General features: G+C 38.1%; 1 protein-coding gene across 3 annotated transcripts in view; it reads right to left on the reverse strand.

Moving 5' to 3' along the window:
- The window catches only part of LOC148871496 (uncharacterized), a 181,046-nt gene that overhangs the window by 61,213 nt on the left and 95,988 nt on the right, over positions 1-23,845 (reverse strand). For all 3 annotated transcript variants that reach the window (XR_016106452.1, XM_088967218.1, XM_088967219.1), the window contains exons 33-36: positions 8,040-8,312; positions 6,769-7,440; positions 4,305-4,523; positions 2,781-2,884 (exon numbers count right to left, since the gene is read on the reverse strand). Coding sequence is in view for 2 of the 3 variants with exons in the window: in XM_088967218.1 (XP_088823344.1) it covers positions 2,781-2,884; positions 4,305-4,523; positions 6,769-7,440; positions 8,040-8,312 (1,268 nt within the window). In the remaining variant the exon portion in view is untranslated. The remainder of the gene's footprint in view (positions 1-2,780; positions 2,885-4,304; positions 4,524-6,768; positions 7,441-8,039; positions 8,313-23,845) is intronic.

A 23,845-nucleotide genomic window follows, 5' to 3' on the forward strand; every position in this document is an offset into this window, starting at 1 on the left:
ATCCAAATTTGTCTCCACAGTTCTTTGACAAAGAGATGCAGTGGGTTTAAGAAACCTTTTGAACACACCTATTCGAATTAGGATTTGTGAAATTCTACAAATACAATGGGTTGACATCTATTCCTCTATTAACATGCAAATTATAATTATTATTATGAGACAAGTTCAACTGTCTTTGTAAAGAACAACTCAAACAAAAAGAGAAATGCGAAATCAACTCAGGTGTTTTTCCTAGTACTTGATGATCTTCTTCGTGAGCTTCACCACCTATGGCCAAGGCCTTTGACGATTGTTGAGACACAAATTGGGCATGATCACTACAGGAGGATATTGGATGTTTAGAACTTTGAAATGTGTTATTCTCCTCCTAAGAATTAACTGTGGTAATTGGGTTCCTGTAACTAAGAAATTGTTCTTGGCTCATACAACCTGCTTTGGGTCGAAAATTTTTTTCCTAATGGTAATGGTTAAATTTGTTGATTTTGAAGTACAGATAAAATGTTTAACAAGTGTCAACCACTCCAAATTCTGCTCGAAAAGGCTCCATAAGGAGCTAATGACAGTCAAGATGACAAGAAGCATGCTCGTGCATGATCATCATGAAGATGATTATGATAGGGCTCATTAAAGACCTTGCTCTCAATCTAAAAGCTAGATGTCACAAACAAAGACGGATGTTATCCTTATTCATCTTCCTCCTCCATTTAATTAGTTTGTATTATCTTACAAATGAACACCCCTTCCAGAGTAATATCTAACAGAGACATTAAAAGTCACTTTTACCCTTTTGAGCACTGAAGAGAGCAACAGTGACCTAAATTGAGGTTTTGAAAATCTTCATTGCAGAAAAGTAATTATTCTCACTAGCAAAGAGTGGATTCAGAATGCATAAGGATTAGAAGAAAAGAAAGTAAGAAACAATTGCTCTTAGCTACTGGTCCTGGTCCACTGGATAGAAAGAAACTCTGGTTCTTCAAGATTATCCTCTTTAAGATCTTCTCCATCTTCGAAGTCATTATTCTTGTCTCTATCCTTTTCCTTTCTCTCTAAAGTGCTTGCCACTTTTGACCCATTCCCAGATCAGTAATGGAAACTCTATAACAACCCCGGACTCATAAACCCATTTCAAGCCATTTTTATTTTATCTTAGTGGTTTTTTCATATCAATAACCTCTTTCTACTTCAAGCTATTCTTTTGGGTACTTCTCCTTTCAAGCCAAGTACTTGGAAATTTTCTTGGGCAATAAGGGCATAAGAATTTGAAACCAATCAGTATGACAGTATGTTGTAATCTACCAAAACAGATAAAAGTTAAAACAGAGTACTTTTGTTTCTCCCACTTTGTCCAGTCAAGTGGAAAGTGTCTTCCTTCTCAGTATTTGCAAAATGAATTAAATTGTAAAACGTCAACCATATATTTATGATCAGAAAATATGAAAATTAAACAAGGTAGTAGGTCCTCAATCAATCTACTTCCATATTATCAGAAACCAACAGGCATAGATGCCTTGGAATATGGAAATCTAAATCCTAATAAAGGATCAAAGCTTATTCCATATAAGTGGAGAGAAAGATGGGATGTGCAAGGTTGAACTCAAACACTTAGGTGCCTCATTTCTACTCATTGCAGAGGTTCATCACAATGAGAGGTGTGCTGATAGCAGTCTCTTGATAGTGAAAGGTTCTATCTTGAAGGGCATTAGTGTCTTGCTAGAGAATATGAAGGCTTGCTTCTGTTTCACAGTGAGGTGTAGCAAAGAGGTTGTATGCTCAAGAGTTGAAAGGCCAATCATGTTGTACAAAGTACAGTGTTGGGAAGTCAACAAACAAGTTCATGTCCAGAAAATGAGAGTGGCGTAAATGTATATGCTGTGATGGATGAGTAGACAAAATTAGAAGGATAGAATCACATATGGAGTCAATGCCAGGAACTAAGTAGTAGTTCTAATCATAGTTTTCAAGGCGCCAAAGCGAGGCTAGGCGACAGGGGGGCGCCTAGTCGCCTAGGCGATGGATTTTTTATGTAGAAAACATAGATCCTAGGGTAGTTCCCTAGGTACCATAACCATATTTCCTTAATAATTATTCATAATTTTCATAAGTATAGATTTCATGTTAAAGTATAGAAAATCAACATATTAATGAGAAGAAGAAAAAGAAGGAAAAGAGAATTCAAAAAATATAAGGGCTGGACCCTCATTTTTGTTATAGGAAAATAAGAAAAAAAGTAGTAGTAGAAAATGTGTTCATTAGACAAAATTTTAAGTTCTTCCTTACTTATTGGTTCAGGTTTTAAAGTCTTTGAGGGTTCAATACAGGTTTTAGGAATGTTTGTATTGATTAAATCCTAACAAGTAAGAAAATAATAAAAAGAAGTTAGTAATATAAAAACACAAAATGAATATTTTAGTTTAATAGTGCCTATTTTATAATTATAATGTGAAAAAATAAAGAATAAAAAAGTATTTTATAATACATAGTACAATACTGCTTGGCAATTAGGCAAGGCAAGCCTCAAAGGGCGCCTTGTTTCCTAGGTGTCACCTTGACAACTATGGTTCCAATAGGTGATAAATTGAGAGAAAGTAGACTAACATGGTATGTTAACGTGCATAGAAGACCATCAACAGAACCCATAAGAAGAAATAACACCAATAATATAACAATGGATATGCCATTAAACAGAATGGAATAGAAAAACAGGATTCATGTAGCTGACCCCATATTTATGAAAATAACTTAAAGAGGATTAGCTACGGATGGAATATATTTTTACTCACATGAAACTTAAATCCATTTTTGCACGGAGAAGCTTTTCACCATGCGAGAAATCATCCAAGGATGATTTCGTACTATCAAAGAAGGTGAACTCAGAAGATACAACCTGCAGAACTCAGTATCAAAATTTGAAGTAAGAGGTGCAAGCAGATAAAGATCTTAACAAGTAAAGGGAAATGACAGAATAAAATAACTACTTGGATTGATAATGGGATTTCATTCAAGGAAAAGCAGAGGTAAGCAACTGAAAATACCAGAAAAAAGGAAAGTTAAGGGTGCACAAATTGAGATGCCAAATCAAAATGAAACAGGACAATACTGTTTCCCCCACATGAAAAGATTACATAAACAGCAAACCACCCAGCAATCAATCAAATGTACCTTTAATGTCATTACTAGAGTCAACAGAAAAAAGTAAAGAAATCAACAGCTCTACAATAAGACCATCCATGCCCACCTTCCACAAATAAGCATTTACATGATAGCAGCTTTTAAATAACTCAAGTGATATGTTGGCTCCCTTGATATTATTAAGTACCATCCTGCAGAAAATGGGGCACCAAACAACATACTCTCCCTTGAATCAGATAATTATGATGGAGAAGCCAACTGGTCAACTATGGGATCCTATGAATATATTTTGTCTATTTATGGGATTTGGGAAAAAAGCAAATTTTGATCATTTGATAAAGTTGTAGGTGAATCCAATCTGGTAGCTTGCTTCAGTTTGTTATGTTATTCATAAAACTTAAGTAATAGGATGGGTAGTTGATGAGAGTAACAGCAATTTCTCCTAGTTGAAGTATGATAGTGATATTATTATAATTTCTATTTTTGGCATAATTTTCCTTCTGTAGATCTTCTTTTATTTTATTATCAAAAGGATTTCTATTTTTTATAACTATAGGACTGGATTTCCCTAGTAGCATACACACAGACATACCAGAAAGCAGACCTTGTGAAACACAAATGAAATAAAAAAAAATCATTTTGTGTCCCATTTATAATGAGAAAATAGATCCTAAGCAAAGATTTCTCCAATTTAGCATTCTGTTATTAGGAATCTAAATGCATTTTCAGGTTAATGGTGAAATGACAAATAAGCTATCCCTCCTTTTTTTACTGATTAGTAAATTGGTGTCCCTCCTTGGTACTGAGATATTATGAAAATCATTGGTGACCAAAATATGCTAAAACTAAATGGTGCAACCACACCCCTTTGCCTGAACCACATCAGACACAGGGCACAAGTGGGAAACCGTCATCACTAAAGGAAGAACTGATAAGTCCAGCACTACCAAACCCTAGAGCAAAATCAGCTCATAATTCTATAAAGCCTTAACACCAACAAATGCAATATTTAAACATAAAACTGTGAAGAAATCTAGAGATGTAGATACAAAAATGCTAAAATGACACTCTTCTGGACTAAAACCTAAGTGAACTTTCTAAAAATTACACCTTTGCAAAATCTAAATGGTAGTAAAACGATAACACCATCAAAAGCAAATTTTGAACCATCATACCTGGGCTTCAAATACAAAACTTTGCATATTAAAGCCATTGTTTGTATCTGCTGCAGCAGTAGCTAAGGTATCAGATGATCCATGAAAAATTGTCGGATTTTTTGTATCACTATTAGAAGTGAAACTGTCTAACAATAAAATTTTGACACCATCTTCTACTGAGACTGAATAGCTACTATCATTGCTCAAGTATGTACGCTTCCTCAAAAGGTCACCATTCTAACAAATAAACAAAGAAAACATAGCATATTAAATAGATAAGAAGTACATCAATGACTAACTCTGGAATATAATGTGAATATGTCTAAAACAATAATAGCATATAAGATGACCAAATCCATGTAACAAGCACATTCAATTTTCTCAAATCTAGCCATGGGGATGAAGCAGACTGACTAGGAATAAATGAACTATGGGATAAGAATTTAACGATGATTCTAGCACAAAACATAAGAATTAATCAGAGCAAAAAAAGTTCCAGGCTAAATCTCTAAAAACTATAAGTTTTCTGTAGGATTCTATGAGTTTAAATCCAAAATGTTAGTATAGGGATGCAATATTTTGTATGAAAATTTATGGGCATATTTGGAATGACATATTTTATGACTTTTAAGCATTTTCAGCTAGTTTTTCTATAAAAAGGATTAAAATCCCCTTCATGGGAGAAACAACCAAAATTCAAGAAATTAGGGTTCTAGATGGAGTTCTGGAATGGAATTTGGTAAGATGGTAAGTGATGATTATCTATGAGGATGACTTAATGTGCGAGCAACCAGAGATGGTCAAAAACCAAAGGAAGATACATGAAACAAGAAATTTTAATTTTTTAAAATAAACATATGGAAAATGTATCAAGTTCAAGTTAAGTCATTTAGCATTGTTTAATGAACACCTTTGATGAAGAATTTGTGGGGTGTTGCTGACGACCAAAGCTGCTATTAGATTATATATATGGAATAACTGAATGGGCACGGAAGATAGTATGGAGCATGAGAATAACTCACCACTCTTTTCATAATCTCTAATAACTCAAATAAACTCAATTCACTTATTCACCATGTTTTTAGGGATGAACCAAACCCATTTAATTTTATTTAAATGGGTCATTAACAGGTTAGCAGGTTAGATAGTTTGCATTGAAGTTCAACCAAAACCCAACCTGCCCAATTGCCACCCCTAAGCCTTGCTCCAATTAAATGGGGTTACACGAACCAGTTTAGCCACTCCACTCTGCTCAATGTTGGTGTTAGAGAAAATATCAGCAATCCAAATAATATGCAAAAATATTGAATGCTATATATGTAATGACAAAAGATGCATAAGTAGACCCCTAAAAATTATTATCTTGTTCCAAATAATCAAAACTATACAGTGACTTAAGCAAATTTTAAATCATAATAGATCAACTAAATAATTTATTTTACAATAAAAGCCAAGATTTATTAACCTCATGCTTAAAAAGAATATGTAGTTGGCTCAGAGTGATAATCATATCCATGAGCATTAACACTGCTATTCCACATACTAAAACATTGTCACCAACTTGCATGATGATACTATCTTTTGTACTCCACAAAGGACCCATAGATTTTATTGGGGAATACGTTGATTCCAACAATTTTTCATGTAGGTACCAATGGAAATGAAAACATGTAGTAGAAAATTACAAAAATTGTGAACATTAAATAATGTTCAACTATTACATGTGTGTGCATATAATTAAAATATGTATATTTGTTTTCAACTACTACAAGGATTACATTTCTACAATCATTCCTAAAACGCAAATATGCATGAGTTCATTCTAATTAAATTAAATGCTTACCAGGAATGAATATTTTTAGAAGCATTTATCAATGTCAACTTATCCAAGGTGAGATCTCAGATAGACACAAACCCAAGACCCACCTCCACAAATAGGTGCATATATTCTTTCAATTGTATTTTCCATCCTCTCTTTTTTCCATTTTGGAGTGGAAATCATGCACACCGCACAAAAGTGACAAAGCAGGGAATTCATATAATGCCAATCAAGCATCCTAAATCGTTACAATAATACTACAGAAATTACTACAGACTTTTGTATCTCCCATTGTATGGTGATGAAGATACTTGATGTCATAACACTGGCATTTCAGGAGCTAAATCTATTTTCCAACTTAATCTATCAACTGGATAACCCACATTGTCCAGGACATATATTTGTAGGAAAAGAGGTCATTTTTTTCTAATTGTATGCTAATAACATCACACTGGAATTAACAGTATCTATTTCCTTGATACCATTATGCTTAAAAGAGCTGGTGCACAACAATTCCCATTGGCATAATACAAATGCTGTTGTGCCATTGTCCAGACACCCTTTATCATGATCATTAGATCTTGACACCAGGAAAAGAATAGACAATTAAAGATGAACTTGGTAGTATGCAAAGAGATACATATCAAAAGGGGACATACGTACCTCAATTTTTACATTCATGAAACGCAACTTTTTGCCATGTCCAATAACAATGATAGGTTGTAATCTTGAAGGTGATATTTCTTTCAGATCAATTTTTTCACTTAAACAGATTTTCCCTCCACAACCATCATATATGTATTCATCAACCCCTACAGCATCAGCTATTAACTGCTTACATGGAGATAGATGGACCACATCATCTTTCTGCTTGTAAAGAGGAGATGAGAGTATAATACTGTCATTTCTAGTTAATGAATCATTCTTGGGATCCAACATTTCCTCCCTACCAGTTATTGCTCCCAAAGATGGCACAAAAAATTCAACCACTGCAAGAAGAAAATCTAAAACAACAAGTACGCGAAGCTGCTGGATGTGAACAACAAATGAGCAAGAAGATGACTGTAGTCTGTAGTCCATCAATAGCATAGTCGAAATAGGAGCATCCATATCATGGGAAGCTTCAGGGTCCATCCTCACAGTTTCACTTTTGTTCAAAGAAACATGACCATTTCTAGCAGAACTTTGCCTAAGTATATCTGAGGATCCCAGCATCAGGCGCATTTCAGACTTTGTATCAGGGCGAATGTCCAGAATAGAGAATGAAGGGATAGTTATATAAATATCTGTTTCAGACAGTGAAGTCATCCGATAAGATACCCAAAGCCCTTCCAGCTGCAAGTATAAGAAATAAGTCAGAAATATAGGAATTCACATCAGAGAAAGGATGGAACTATTGAAGAATAACTTTGAAATGCAATGAAAGATATAAAAGTGAATGTAAAGACGAGGCAGAAGAAAAGGAGGTAATGTTGGATGAAGTGCCCACATTGCTAAACCCTTCCTATAGAACAGGTGCTGCAAGCAAAAAAGTCATTACGCCTGCTCTTTAGCAACAGTTATTAGGCTTTTACCAAAGAGAATCAAGAAGATGAAGGAGAAGCAGGAAGAGCTCAACAGATAGAGCAGATTCCAACCTAATTACTGGTAATGCTAACAGGAAACTTTTTTGTTACTAGCCAAATTCTAGAACCCATAGGAGCAGGAGTAAGAGGAAGCTTGATAAATCTATTTCAAAATCTACATATTGTAGGGGAAAACAGACTAGGGGGTGAAAGGTGTTTGATCGGTGCTTTGCTCTTTCTGTGTAGTAGATGGCACATAGGTGATCTAGCTTGCATACTTATTGTATGCATCTCCTTTTTCTTAATGAGTTTCACAAAAATGACAATTCAATGATGCAGAAAAAAAAAAAAAAAAACAGAAGTACTTACAGAAACACGAGCTAGAGGTGACTCTTCATCAATGCCATTGCACAAGTCCAGTAAGGCATAGTTGACTTCAACCGCCATTATAGTAACAGTACGTGGCAGTAAATTCTGGCTATTTATATTAGCCTTGTCAGTCAACTTGCGAATTGTATCTTTTGTATCTGACATATTGCGAAAGCTAGGTGGTAGTCTTGGCTCTTCAGACATATTCATGATTGCACAATCAAGAATAACATGATACTCCTTATCAGACATCAATACATGTAATAAACCAACCTGTTAATGATTGATCAAAAAGAATTATTCCAAGAACTTGAGTCCACTTAATTAAAAGAAACTAAAATATCAACGAAGTTAAGAAACTAATATCAGAAATGCCGTATGGAAATATTCTAAAAAATATAGATATGGTGAAAACATTGTGAAATATGCAAAAATATAGAATGCTATTTAATGTAATGATAAAAGATGCATAGCTAGACCATTTTGAACTATTATCTTGTTTCAAATCATCAAAACTACATGATGGAGTGAGTTCATGAGAAATTTTAACTCAGAAAGTACAAATGATTCGAATAGATTAACCAATTAATTAATTATACAACAAAAACTAAGATTTACCTTCAAGTTTGAAAAAGAATTTTGGGCTGGCTAAAGTCATAATTGTATCCATTAGGTCGTCATAACACTGTCCACATATCTAAAATATTGTCACCAACTTAGCATATAATACTGTTTTGTACTCCACACATGACCAGTAGCTTTTATTAGGGGTTATGTGGATTTCAGTAATATTTTGCATCGGTACCCATGGAAATGGAAATATTAGGAAATTTATGGACAACCAAAGGTTCCTCACAAGGTTATACTATATAAACCACCTCTAGGAGATGAGACACACCAAAATAAGTGCTTTCTCACTGATGGGGTACCAAAATCTCCAAGAGATACCCACACAAAAAAAAAAAAGAACTTCCACCACTACCCAAAGTAAATGAGTTTCACCTCTGGGCAATCATACCCATGTAGAAAAATTCTGAGAAATAGTAAAGGTTGCACATTGGGTTAAGGCCACCAGAACTGTTTAATTCTATTTCCATGGACAGAACAATGTTTTAGAACGTGGAGGCATGATGCGAGGCATTCCACAACCTAGAGTCGTGAGGTGTAGTTCAGAACGTAGGAAGCGTAAACCTCCGTAAGAGGAGGGGGTCAGGAGGAAGAAGGGGGAGGAGGAAGAAGAGGAAGGGGGATCTCAATTTTTCTTTATTTTTAATAAAAATCTTTTATATTAAGAAGAACAAAGGTGTATAACACTAGTTGAAGGGGATGGGGGCAGACCACTTTCTTCCCCCTTATCTTTTCTTCCCTTCCATTTCCTTTTCTTTTCTTTCATTTTCTCTTTTTTTTTTATACTCTTTCTTTCTTTTAATTTCCCTTCCCTTTCTTTTCTTTTCCTTTCCTTTCCTTTTTTGCTTTTTTTCTTTTTTTTTTTCTGTGTTTTATATGAGGTGCACATGAGGCGTACGACTCTAGCACGCCTCATGAAAAAAGCGTATGAGGCGTATGCCTCTTGCACCTGAGGTGTATGCCTCTTGCACCTGAGGCGTATGCTTCAGATGTGTCAGCACCTCTGGCATACGCCTCAGGGCATTTTCGGAGCACTTCGCCTGGACGCCTCCCACACCTTTTAAAACACTGGGACAGAATTCTGAAGGGATGGAATTGAATGGCAAATCCATCCACAAAGAAAAATGAGTGTTAGAATGTTAGAATGATGTCTCTTTGTATGAGTGTTCGGCTGAAAAGAGTTCTTATTAGTCCATACTTAAGTTTAAGTTATCCTGTAACTGGGCCTGTGTTAATGGGCCTAAACCTATTTAATGTTTTAAGTTAACTAGGTATCCCATCACTAATCAGGGGCATTCCAGTACTTTCTTGTATTTTGTACTACATTCAAATATAAATAATAGAATGGTCGACTGGCAAGTACAGTTCGACATTCCAGCATCTCTTCTTCTTCTCCTCCTTTCTGCTACTACAACTACAGTGGTTCAGCTTTCAATGAGCATTTAATGGAAATCACCAACAACAAATTAATTCAAAATGAATTTTGATCGTTGTAGCTTGTGGAATCCCAGTGTATTAGCTGTTGAATGAACCTTTACACAATATCCTTTTTTGGTTTTAGCAATGTATCTTAATGGCAATTTGTAATTTTTTTTTAATCAGCAAAAAAAATTTATTGAATTAATTAATTATAAGAGAGATAGCAGTACAGCTTGATGGCCATAAAGTCATCCAAGTAAGTTTGCTAGGTTACATAGAAGCCGAAAACAACTGTTGCCTTTCCACTCCTTGTTTAAAAAGGGAATCAACTAACCCATTTGCACACATTCTAACCCACTTGAAATCAGCATTTAGTTCTAATGGCATATTGTAATTAATATTGCTATGACAAACTTTTATCCTGAGACAATTTCCTCGCTTTTATCCTCTGAGAAGTGTAGAGAAAATGGTTGACCAGCTTGGGGTCCCCACCTGCTCATATGTTTTTCTTGTCTATAGTGCTGTTAGAAGACTGTTAGGATCTTTTTTTCTGCTGTTTCTAGTGACAGGGGCATTCCTGTCATTATACACATAATGTTGAAAACCTTAAATTTTAAACATCATTTGGGGCGGCAGACTAAGCAAGCCGAACCCTCACATTCTTTTCTGTTCTCTATTCCTCTTCTTCTCTTCTCCTCTCTTCTTTTCCCTTTTCTCCTCTTCATTTTCTGGTTTATTCTTCTTACTTGACAGGTCTTAACTTTCTTGGTTTCAGACAACTTGGTATCAAAGCAAGCCTGAACCTGGCTTGAGCTCTCATGTAGGTGTTAACCGGCTGATTACATGAGAGTTGTTCTAGGGCTGGAAGTTTCAGATTGAGTCGCCTGGTTCTTGGAGGTCAATGGAGATCGTAGAAGGTGCCCAAGATTCAAATCTCTTGGAGAGTTGTCCAGTGACCAGGAAGGATCGGAGAAAACAGGTTGGTTTCTGATTTAGAGCTTAAATCAGAGATTGAGAGTTGTGCCCAGTGGTGTCTGGGTTGTTTTTTATTGTTCTCGACTGTTAAAGTGTCTGAAATTTCTTTGAAACTAGTACAGCTATTCGGCTGTTCTTTTAGACTGCTTTAGCCCAGAAATTTCTGGGCTGTTTTCATACTTTTTTGGACTGTCAAGTGGCTGAAATATCTCTGGAATCATACTGCTGGTTGTTGTTTATCTTGGACTGTTTTTGGGCACCTGTACGGACTTTTCTCTGGGCTGTTTTTATTTTTGACAGTGTGGTCTCCTCTACTGCCCACCTTGTGTTTGTAAAAAGGTCCCTTCACCAGTAGAGTTTTCAGCATGGAAATGGCTGGAAATGAGAACAAACCAAATGGAGATGGACTTGTTGGAGCTGTAAACTCTACCGATAACAGTTCATTTCAGATTACTACAGTCAAGTTTGATGGATCAAACTATTTGGAATGGGCCCAATCAGCTGTGATTGTCATTGGAGGGAGGGGAAAACTAAGGTATGTGACGGGAGATACAAAGAAACCAGCACAGGAGGACCCTTTCCTTGCTAAATGGGTTCAAGAAAACTATATGGTTATGACTTGGTTATGTAATTCCATGCAGCCTCATATTAGTAGAAACTATCTTTGGGCAAAGACAACTAAGGAGATTTGGGATAATATGAAGGAAACCTATTCTCAGTCCCTTAATGGTGCTAGAGCCTATGAACTGAAAATGGAAGTGAAGAACCTTAAACAGGAGGAGAAACCTGTGTCAGTATATTTCTCCACCTTGAAATCATTATGGTATGAGATTGATCATCTTGACACTATTGAGTGGGAGACCCAAAAGGATGCTGCTACATACAAGAAATTGGTTGAGAAAAATAGTGTTTGAATTCCTGGCAGGGCTGAACTCTAACTATGACATTGTAAGACAGCATCTTCTCACTAGAGAGTGTGACTCTTTATCTCAAGCCTACTCCCTGGTACACAGTGAGGAGAATAGAAGAAAAGTTATGTTGCAGATCCCATATGCGGAATTAGCTTTAGCAGCGATAAAACCAAAGACTGGAAGTGATAAGGAGAGGGAGGTAAAGAAGAATGGAAAGAGGGATGTGTTTTGTGACTACTGTAAGAAGCCAAAACATACAAAGGACATTTGTTGGAAGCTTCATCCTCAGCTAATCCCAGAAAGACTTAGGAACAAGAAGGTAAATGCTAATGCAGCTTTGACCACAAGAGCTTCATCTATAGTTGTGACCACAGGAGCTCCTTCCACTCCCAACACTAGATCTAGTTCTCTTGATGTATTGGCTGCTATTAGGGCTGCCTTATCTCAGTTGGAGAGTGAAGTTGGTGGCTCTGGACAATCTCATACTACTTCCACCTCTGCTTTTGCCCAGTCAGGTACTAGGGCCTCTGCCTATCATGCCTCTACCCTAGGTAACACTAGCCATTTTTGGATTATTGATTAAGGTGCATCTTCTCATATGACCAGTTTATCTTCATTATTTCACACCTAATGCTTGTCCTCTGGCAGAGACAAAGTGTCTATTGCTGATGGCTCTCTTGTCCCTATTTCAGGCAAGGGAGACATCAATGTCTCTGATGCTATTTCCTTATCCTCAGTTCTGCATGTTCCTAAACTAAGCACTAATCTGCTTTCTACCAATAGTATCACTAAACACCAGAACTGTTTAATAACTTTTTTCCCTGATCATTATGTTTTCTAGGATCTGGCTACAAAGAAGGTGATTGGGACTGGCCGTGAGACGAATGGGATCTACTTGCTTGAACATCCACCTAGGAAGAGGAAAGAAGATGGGAAATAGTTTGTGAGTCAGATTATGCTTTGGCATAATCGATGGGGTCATATTTCTTTTGGGTCTTTAAGGAGACTTTTTCCTAATTTGTTTGAGTCAATCCAAGTGTCCAGTTTGAAGTGTGAGTGTTGTGAGTTGGCAAAGCATTGTAGATCAACTTATTCACAAAGTAATAAAAGAAGTTCTGCTCTTTTTGAAATAATGCATATTGCTGTTTGGGGGCCTTATCATATTCCTACTATGGGTGGGTACAAATACTTTCTATTGTTTGTTGATGACCACTCTTGGTTTTCATGGGTTTACCTCATGCGCTCTCGTGATGAGGTTCCCACTTTGACCCACATTTTTCATCAAATGATCCTAACTCATTTTGGGGTTAAAATAAAAAATCTCAGATCTGTTAATGCCAAAGAATATTTTGCAAAACCCCTAACCTCTTATCTCCTTGAACATGGAGTGATTCATCAGAGCACTTGTCTTCATACACCTCAACAGAATGGTGTAGCTGAGAGAAAAAAGACACATCCTTGAAGTTGCAAGAAGCATCATGCTGAATACTAATGTTCCTATTCGTTTCTAGGGGGATGCCATTCTTACTGTTGTTTATCTGATTAACAGGATTCCATTCCCATTCCTTTCTTATGATCACATTTCAACATCATATAAGTCATTTTTAGCCTCCATTGATGTCATTCCCATTCCTCGAACAGTTCAAGAGGCCCTTATTGTCCCTGAGTGGAAGGATGCAATGAAGGCTGAGATGGATGCCCTTATAAAGAATGATACTTGCGAACTGGTTGATCAACCAAGAGAGAAGAAGCCTGTTGGGTGTAGGTGGATATTCACAGTGAAGTATAATGTTGAAGGTACAATTGAAAGGTATAAAGCTAGACTGGTGGCTAAGGGATACACTCAAACTTATGGTATTGACTACTTGGAGACCTTCGCACCAGTTGCAAAAATGAATACCATCAGGGTTTTACTATCTCTTGCTGCTAACTTCTCTTGGAAGAGACAGGAAAACTAGGAGCTAAGCCTGTTGATACTCCCATTGAGCAAAATCATAAGATAAATGCCGAGGATGGTGACCCTCTAGAAGATAAAATTCTGTATCGATGGCTTGTAGGAAGACTTCTCTACCTATGTCTGACTCGCCCTGACATTTCATACGTTGTAAGTGTTGTGAGTTAGTACATGCACTCTCTCAAGACCTCACACCTTCTTATTGTTGAGATAATTTTAGCCTACTTGAAGAGGTGTCCAGGCCGAGGTATACTTTTTAAAAATAGTGGCCATATGAAGATTGAAGTATACATTGATGCAGATTGAGCAGGTTGTACTGATGATAGGAGATCTACTTCTGGGTATTGTACCATTGTTGGAGGAAATTTAGTTTCATGGAGGATCAAGAAGAAAAATGTTGTTGCTCGGTCCAATGCTGAAGCTAAATACAGGTCTATGACTAATGGTTTTGCTGAAATATTATGACTGAAGTCTCTCCTTACAGAATTGGGAATTGAGTTTGAAGGACCCTTGATGTTGTATTGTGATAATTAGGCGGCCATTAACATTGCTCACAACCCAACACAGCATGATAGAACCAAACACATTGAAGTGGATAGACATTTCATCCGAGAGAAAGTTGCCTCTCAAGAAGTGTGCCTTCCTTATGTTGCCACTAATATGCAGCTTACCGATGTCTTCACCAAGGTAGTCAACAAAATCAAGCTTAAGCGAGATTTAAGCAAGTTGGGAATGACCAATATATTTTCCCAACTTGAGGGGGAGTGTAGAGAAAATTGTTGACCAGCTTGTGGTCCCCACCTGCTCATATGTCTTTCTTGTCTATAGTGCTGTTAGAAGACTGTTAGAATCTTTTTTCTGTTGTTTCTAGTGACAGGGGCATTCCTGTCATTGTACACATAATGTTGAAAACCTTATATTTTAAACATCACTTGGGGTGGCAGACTAAGCAAGCCGAACCCTCACATTCTTTTCTATTCTCTCTTCCTCTTCTCTTCTCTCTTCTCATCCTCGTCTCTCCGTTTCCCTTTTCTCCTCTTCATTTTCTGGTTTATTCTTCTTACTAGACAGGTCTGAACCTTCTTGGTTTCAGACAACTAGAAGAATATAATGTCATTGTAAAAAATACTTCCTAACAAATTTTGTTTTACTATAACATTTATAGAATTTACAAGGTTATAAAAACCAACCATATACAAACTCTAAAATACGAAAGGTTAAAAAATCAGCATATTACAAAATGAAGATAAGCTTAAGTCTTATTTCATCCATAGTTAGTTGAAAGATTAAAAAAGAAAGAATCAAAGCATTATTTAAGAGAGAAAGAAAAGAACATCCCCTTACATGGATTTGTGTTGGGAGTGTAAGGGCATTTTTTGTCCTTTTATATATTTTTGTATTAGGGTGCCTAGTCGTGGGCTTCTTTGTAATTTTATTAATTATGTTTAGATGAAGTCTTTCTAGGTGTGAACAGTATCATACCCAATCTTCTTGACAAAACTCTTCTTCCTTTTCTTTTATCATAAAATACCTTTTAACTATTTGAAAGGATTTGGGATCACTAATAGCTGACTAAAGGGGCCTCATCAGTCCAAGATTTTACGATTGTACCAATAAAGGGCCACTAAATCAAGTTGTTGACTCAAACAAAAATACTGGAAATTTTCTTATGAGTATATTTGTATTTCTGAATTTTCTTTATGATAAAAAAAGTATTAATTTAAGAAACAACCAAAAGTTTAAAATACCAGAAGAAAAAGAAAAGAAGGAAGCAAGTGCAATGCAGTATTTGCAACCCAAAGACAATATAAAAAAATTTCTATCAATTCTGAACATTTATTACCCAAAAGAAAACTAGACAACCTATTTCAACATCAAACCAAAGGAAAATAACTACCCAAATAAATCCTCAACAAGCAATCTTAACCAAATGTTTATTGATCATCATTCTTTCGCCTTCCACCAGTGCCCCTAATCTAGTACTTCTAGTGGAAAACCCTGTAAGTAATACCAGTAATTACTACGCCTTTCTCCCCATTCTTCTTCCCTTCTACCCCTCTAGCCACATTAGGATACTTCACAATACTACCTTACAACTCCCCACTCTCCTAAGGCTCCACCAATCCCTCTAGTATCTATCCCCCTCCAAAAGACACTACAATAAATCTATGGCAATCATCAAGCCCTTCCCTCACCCTCTTTCTTCCTCTTCCATCAGTTTAAAAGTATCCCTAGCACATTACCACCTGCCTGTTATTAACTCAACAAATGGTATAAATGCAATCAGATGAAACAATTAATTTCCAATGAAAGAAAAGACATTTACAGGAAATGATACCTTATTGAATTCAAAAAATGGCCCTCACAACGTGTTTCCTCCACATTCATATAAGTAACAGCTAGGGCTCATCCTTGCTGCCACCACATTAAAACTGGAAGTTTGCCTCTGAAATGGAACCAGCTAACCCAAGATCTTGTCAAAAAAAAGAGTCTGAACTCTGAAGCACTTGCTTCTACCAAACAAGTCATGAACAACCATTGGTTCCTCACAAGGTTATACTATATAAACCACCTCTAGAAGATGAGACACACCAACATCAGTGCTTTCTCACTGATGGGGTACCAAAATCTCCAAGAGATGACCACGCAAAAAAGAACTTCCACCATTACCAAAAGTAGATGAATTTCACCTCTGGGCAATCATACCTATAGAGGAGATGGGCCGAATGGCCCATAGGCTGTCATTCTATGTTGTGTTTATGTTTTCCTCTGTAATGGGCCTTATTCTGGGCTCATACTCTTATATACTCTGTTTTTGTAATTTCTTGCCCACCCAAGGGCCTCTTTGTAATAATTCAAAGATTAACTTAATAAAATGTTTTAGAGCGTTAGAGGGAGGTTTAGTTCGAACCTCTCACTCTCTAACTCTCATTGCTGCCTGCTCTCTCTCTCTCTCTCTCATCTTCTTAATGAAGGGAGTGAGAGATCCATCACATGGACGCCCAAAAAACTTGCGGAATAAGGTGGGCGAATTTCAAAAAATTTCTCTCCCTTCAACTGGGAATCGTATTCCCTATTTTAGAAAAATCATATTTTTCAATGATCTATCTTGAACCATAAACCGAACCAGATTTGAAACAAAACAATGGGAGAAGGATATACCTGATACAGAGAAATAGTATCTCTCAATGGAGGTGTTCACACCAAAAGAAGATCACCAAAGACTGCCCCCACTGAAGATGACAGAGTGGATGGAGGAGTAGAATCAGCAGGGTCCGTCCCACGAACCAAACTCTTTAGGAAGAATCCAATGGAGGCAGTGAGCACAACTTCCTATCAGCCTTTCTCCAAAGACTGATATCAAGAACACTTCTTGATCTTCTCCCACCAAGGAGATCGAACCAGCAGTGAGGCAGCAACTGAAGGAGAACGCAAGAGCAGAAGATGGCGTAGATGTCTTCTCTCTTGGTTGTCTGAGATCTGATCTCTAGAAGCTTGGATGACCTTTTTTTTATGGTTCGCCTCCTCCTATTACAGGCTTAAAGATCAGGAGTTTCCTAATTCAGATCATTATCTGAATTTAGACTCTCTTTAAGTGATAAGGATAAGATTCGTATCTTATCTACAGATTAGATCAGCCTTCTCCTAATCTTATCAGGAGGTTTCCAGATCTGAATTCAGATCTGGTCTCTCTAAGTGGATAGGGTAGGACTCTATCCTATCTGCTGATTTAATCCCAGATCCGCCCCCTCTGTTTAACTAATTAAAACAGGCCAGTTCGAAATGGGCTTTAAGCCCAATAAGTCTATGTGCTCAAACTGCTTCCAAACTGCTGCCCAGTTGGGCTTCTTTGTATGGCGTGGGACCCAAGCATTGATCTACACATCAGCCACATGAGTTCAGCCCAGCCTTTGTTACAAGGCCTGGCTGAATACACTGTTGTGGACAATGCACCCCCTGAAACCCATCACATGAGCCTCTATTGGGCCCAACACTTACATTAAGTGGTCCCTAGGCCAAGCCACCTTATAAAAACCTAGGGACTATCGGCAAATGCAAGATTAGCCCATCAGGTATTACCCTCAGTGAACTTAAACTTAACCTCTCAGCCCTTAATGATCAAACACTGCCCGACAAGAGCGGACCTCTCCCTCGGCTGCAAGGAACAGTGTTGCACTCTCTGCTTATGTAGATCCCGGGAATTAAAACCTTTTGCAAACATTTTAGAAACCGTAATATATATATACTTTTATATCTCATATAAAATACATTTTGCAAAACAATTCTCAATGATTGAAATCAGTTGCCAGCAGTCTTGGTTTCCATCAGAGAGAGTGCATCCCCGATCATTACCATTGTCCGACAAAGGGGCTGATCCTGTCACTATGATCACCCACTCAGATGAATTCTCAGACTGTCCCAACATACCCAGGTTTTGACCCCAGCTAAGGATCTCACTGATTGGCATATCAAAGACAGCCCAATCCGACATCTAGTGCAGTATCATAATCGAGTCTAGGGGTCAGGTGTAACTTTCCAGTTTTTGCCCATCAATCTCCAAGGTCCAGGGCAATACTAGAAATCTGGTCCGGTTCAAAGATTTAATTAATCCTACACTGCATGTGCCTTGGGTCTCACCCTGGCGGCTGAGACAGGCCACCCCAACCAACTTGGTCGCACATCAGTGTCAGCCTTATCAGGATAGGTCTCCCCAGACCGACCCATCGGTCGTGAACATTCTAAACTAACACGAGTCTCATTAAGTGTTCAACTTAAGGGTATAACACAGAAACAAACCACAAGAACATGAATCAAATATGCACCTTATTCATTTACAATAAATGTCAAAAGTACATCATTCTGATAGAAGCTAAGGGCATACAAAGACTGTCTAACACTTAATCTTCTCTTATTTGTTTTCTGGTTTTGCATCTAATCTCAAGCAGTTCTATACTTCAAGAGGGTTGTTTTCAACTTGGTATCAGAGCAGGCCAGAGCTTGGCGTGACCATCATGTGGTTCTAGTCCAGCAGACTGCATGAGGATGTTCTAGGGCTGGAAGTTTAAAGTCATTTTCCTGGTTCTTGGAGGTCATTGGAAGGTGCCCAAGTCTCTACCCACTTGGAGAATAGTTCGATGACTGGGAAGAATCAGAGAGAAAGGTGTTCGGCCTGATTTGAAGCTCAAATCAGAGATTCACATACTGTAAGTTATCACCGTTATTGTTGGGTTATTTTCTTTGCTTAGGAGGGCTGTTAAAGTACTCAAAACCCCTCTCCATTCTACCCTACTGTTCGGTCGTTGCTGGAGTGATTCAACTCAAAGATTTCTGGGTTATTTTGGGGAGCAGTTCGGCTGTTGTTGGACTGTCAAGTTGCTGAAACTGGTTTGGACTTAGTGGTATTAGTCTCTAATTCAGCCCAGCCTTTTCTTGGACCTATACGAAATACTGTTGAAGTGGTTTCTACTGGTTATCAGTAGTGTTAACTACTACACACAGAGTGTTTGTTAAAAGGCCTCTTAAGGACTGTGGACTATTATTTCTTCTTTTTGGGACAACGGTTGTTGAGGACCTGGAATACTTTGTGTTTGGAGGTCTGTTGGTTGCCCCTTGAAGGCTGAAATAGTATTTCTTCTTCTAGAAAGAGCTGCCACCGAGCTTGGTTGTCACGGTTGTCAAGACTGAACTGATTTTGTGAGTTGTGTGGTGTTGCCGATTCAGCTCAAACCAAGTTCATCAAGAATCCCTGCACTTTGAGAAACTTATTAAAACCCTAATTGGAACCTTTTCATGATGGACTTCTCAGACCTTGAAAGCAAGAGTGCTGTTGAATATGGACAGACTTTGGGAACCCCAGCCGATTCTATGTTGGCTATAACTATAGTTAAACTTGATGGGACCAACTACTTGGCATGGTCACAATCAGTGAAAATTCATATTTGTAGTAGAGGAAAATGGGGGTTTGTTTCTGAGAGCAAGAAAGCTCCCCCAAAGGACGATCCATCTTATGAGAGATGGATGCAAGAGAACTACACAGTGATTGGGTGGCTTATGAATTCAATGCAGCCACAGATTAGTCAACACTATCTTTGGATGAACTCGACTAAGGAAATCTAGGATAGTGTTGCAGAAACCTACTCCTAGAAATTGAATCTTGTCAGAGCTTATAAACTGAGGAGTGATGTGAAGAATCTAAGACAGGGGGAGAAATCCCTTGGACATACTTCTCAACCCTGAAATTTTTATGGCAAGAGATTGATCTGATAGAGGTTGTAAAATGGGATACCCCCAATGATGCTGAAACATACAGGAAATTAGTCGAAAGGAACAGGGTCTTTGAGTTCCTAACTAGGTTGGATCCTGAATATGATATCACAAAGCAGAACATTTTGTCCAAGGAAAGTGTTTCATTGTCGCAAGCATATGCTTTCGTCAGCAGTGAAGAGAGTAGAAGACAAGTACAGGTTCAAGGAGTTGGCATCAATGATCATTTTGCAAATATAGGGGTTAAACCCAAAGGGATTATAGGGGCTCCCAATGGTACAGGAAAGAAGAAGGTGGCCTGTGAATATTGCAAGAAGCCGAAACACACGAAGGACAAGTGCTGGAAATTGCATCCCAGTCTTGTCCCTGTTCGGTTCCAGAAGAAAAATGATAGTAGAAAGACAGGGAGTGCAAATGCAGCCATGGGTATAGATACAGAAGTTGAGTCTGCCTGTGCACAGTTGGCAGCCATGAAAACTGAGTATGAGAAGTTTGGAAAAATGATCAACCATCTTGAAGGTGTAACTTCATCATCCAACCCTTCTGGAAATTCAGCCACCACCGCATTTGCTCACTTAGGTATAAGAGCTTCTGCTAACCATGCATCCAGCTCAAGTAATCCTAAGACCCCTTGGTTCATGGACTCAGGTGCTTCTGATCACATGACCAACATTTCCACTCTATTTGTTTTGTATGATTTGCTTCCTAGTCGAGACAAAATCACCTTAGCTGATGGTTCTCTTGCCACTATTTCTGGCAAGGGAACTGTCAAGGCTACAAACTCCATACTCTTATCTTCCACTCTTCATGTACCTAAAATTAAATACCAATTTATTATCTGTAAGTAGCTTGACCAAGTCATTGAATTGTTGTGTAACATTTTTCCCTTCTCACTGTGTGTTTCAGGACCTGTAGTCTCGGAAGGTGATTGGGAGTGGCCATGAAGCGAATGGAATATACTTGCTCAACACTCCTGGCCAATGCTTTGATCATCCCAAGAATGCTGCCTTTGGTTCTACTTCTTCAGAGTCTGTCAGTCAAATTATGTTGAGGTCGGTTGGGTCATTTACCTTTTTTTGCCTTAAGTCATTTACTTCCCAAATTGTTTAAAGGAGTCAGTGTGTCCAGTCTCAATTGTGAGTCATGTCAGTTGTCAAAGCATTGTAGAAACAATTACCCTATGAGCAATAAAAGATCTTCTTTTCCTTTTCATATTGTGCACTCTGATGTGTGGGGGCCTTACCACTTATCTTCTATGGGGGGCTACAGATATTTCATCCTGTTTACTGATGACTTTTCTAGATTCACTTGGATATACCTAATGAAATCCCGTGATGAAGTCCCAAGACTTGTGAGGCAATTTCATGAGCTTGTTTTAACTCAATTTGATACCAGAATTAAGGTTTTCAGATCTAACATGGAGATTATTCACCAAAGCTCTTGTGTTAGAACCCCTGAACAAAATGGAGTTGTTGAAAGGAAAAATAGACATATTGTGGAAGTTGCAAGGAGTCTTTTATTTGCCTCACATGTTACCACAAGATTTTGGGGTGATGTTGTTCTTACTGCTACCTATCTCATAAACCGTATGCCATCCAGGGTTTTAGGGTTTAAATCCCCCTTCAGTCTTCTTCATCCAGACAAGGATCTCTTCCCGATTCCTCTTCATGTGTTTGGCTATACCTGTTATGTTCACATTCCAAGTGCCCAGAGACATAAGTTTGAACCAAAAGGCCACAAATGCATCTTCCTTGGTTACTCCTCCACACAAAAAGGTTATTGTTGTTTTGATCCAAAGACTAGCACTCGACATGTCTACCTGTTATGTTCACATTCCAAGTGCCCAAAGACATAAGTTTGAACCAAAAGCCCACAAATGCATCTTCCTTGGTTACTCTCCCACACAAAAGGGTTATTGTTGTTTTGATCCAAAGATTGGCACTCGACATGTCTCTATGGATGTTACCTTTGATGAGCTTTCTCCTTTTTATGGTTCCTCTCAGGAAGGACATTGTCAACAGGGGGAGAGTCTGTCACAAGTATTTGCTCTTCCTCTTCCTGTCCCAGTTGAGTCACTTGACAAGCTTGTATCCTCACCAAATGAATCAAAGGAGAATCAGCCACTTCATTCCTCTTGCCTAGTGCCCCTATTTCTTTACCTCATCGTCCTACCCATAATCCCAAAGTGTATCAAAGGCAAAGATCCAGGAATGAGCAAGTTGTTTCCCTTACAACAGATGAGACTCATACATTCCCAATCACAGATGAGATAACAGGTACTACTTCAACCTCTTTGGAACCATCTTTCCCAGATCTTGATGTCCCCATTGCTGTTAGGAAAAGAAAGCAGAAGTGTACTACACACTACATTTCCAAACACCTTTCTTATGACCTACTTTCCCCCTCATACTGTGCCTACCTCTCTTCAGTTGCTTCTAAGCCCATTCTTAGGTCTATATCAGAAGCTCTTACGATTCCAAAATGAAGAGATGCCATGCAAGACTGAAATGGATACTCTACATGAAAATGGTACTTGGGAGGTGGTGGATTTGCTTGAAGGGAAGGATCCAGTTGGGTGCAAGTGGGCTTTTACCATTAAATACAGGGCTGATGGGACTATTGAGAGGTACAAGGCCAGACTTGTTGCAAAAGGCTACACATAGACATATGGGATTGACTATTTGGAGACTTTTGCCATTGTTGCTAAGATGACATCTATAAGGGTTCTTTTATCTCTGGTAGCTCACTTTGATTGGCCTCTCTATCAGTTAGATGTAAAGAATGCATTTCTGAATGGTGACTTACATGAGGAGGTCTACATGTGTCTTCCTCCAGGAATGTATGGTAAAGATATGCAAGGAAAGGTATGTAAACTGAAGAAATCTCTTTATGGCCTCAAACAATCTCCTAGAGCCTGGTTTGAGAGATTTAGAGCTGCACTTGTTCAATTCGGCTATGTTCAGACAGTCAAATCATACTCTTTTTGTGAAGAAAAGTGGCTCTCTAGCAATGTAGCCCATAACAGTATGTTGATGACATTATAGTGACTGGTGATGATGCCTCAGGCATTCTGGCCCTTAAGTCTTTCCTCCGTACAGAATTTGAGATTAAGGACCTGGGGGAGTTGAGATACTTCCTTGGCATAAAAGTTGCCAGATCCAGGGATGGGATTCTTATTTCCCAGAGGAAATATGTCCTTTATTTGTTGTCTGAAACTAGAAAAATGGGTGCAAGACCAGCTACAACTCCTATTGATATGAGTCACAAACTTTTAGCTTCGGATGGAACAAGGTTGGAAGACAAAGGGGTCTTTCAGAGACTTCTTGGGAAGCTCCTGCACCTATGCATGACTCGACCAGATATTGCGTATGTTGTCAGTTCTATTAGCCAATTCATGCATGCTCCTAGGGATACTCATATGGCAACAACAGAACGAATTTTGTGCTATCTGAAAGGCTCACTAGGAAAAGGAATTCTATTTACCAAGCATGGTCATCTGAAACTTGAAGCCTATACTGATGCTGATTGGGTTGGAAATATTGATGATAGAAGATCTACTTCAGGGTATTGCAATCTGGTGGTTGGTAATGTTGTCTCTTGGAGGAGTAAGAAACAATCAGTTGTGGCCCGATCCTCCGCTGAAGCAGAGTATAGAG

This window comes from Nelumbo lutea, chromosome 2, assembly GCF_056320005.1.
Source record: "Nelumbo lutea isolate HS-2025 chromosome 2, American lotus-T2T, whole genome shotgun sequence".
Lineage (NCBI taxonomy): Eukaryota > Viridiplantae > Streptophyta > Magnoliopsida > Proteales > Nelumbonaceae > Nelumbo > Nelumbo lutea.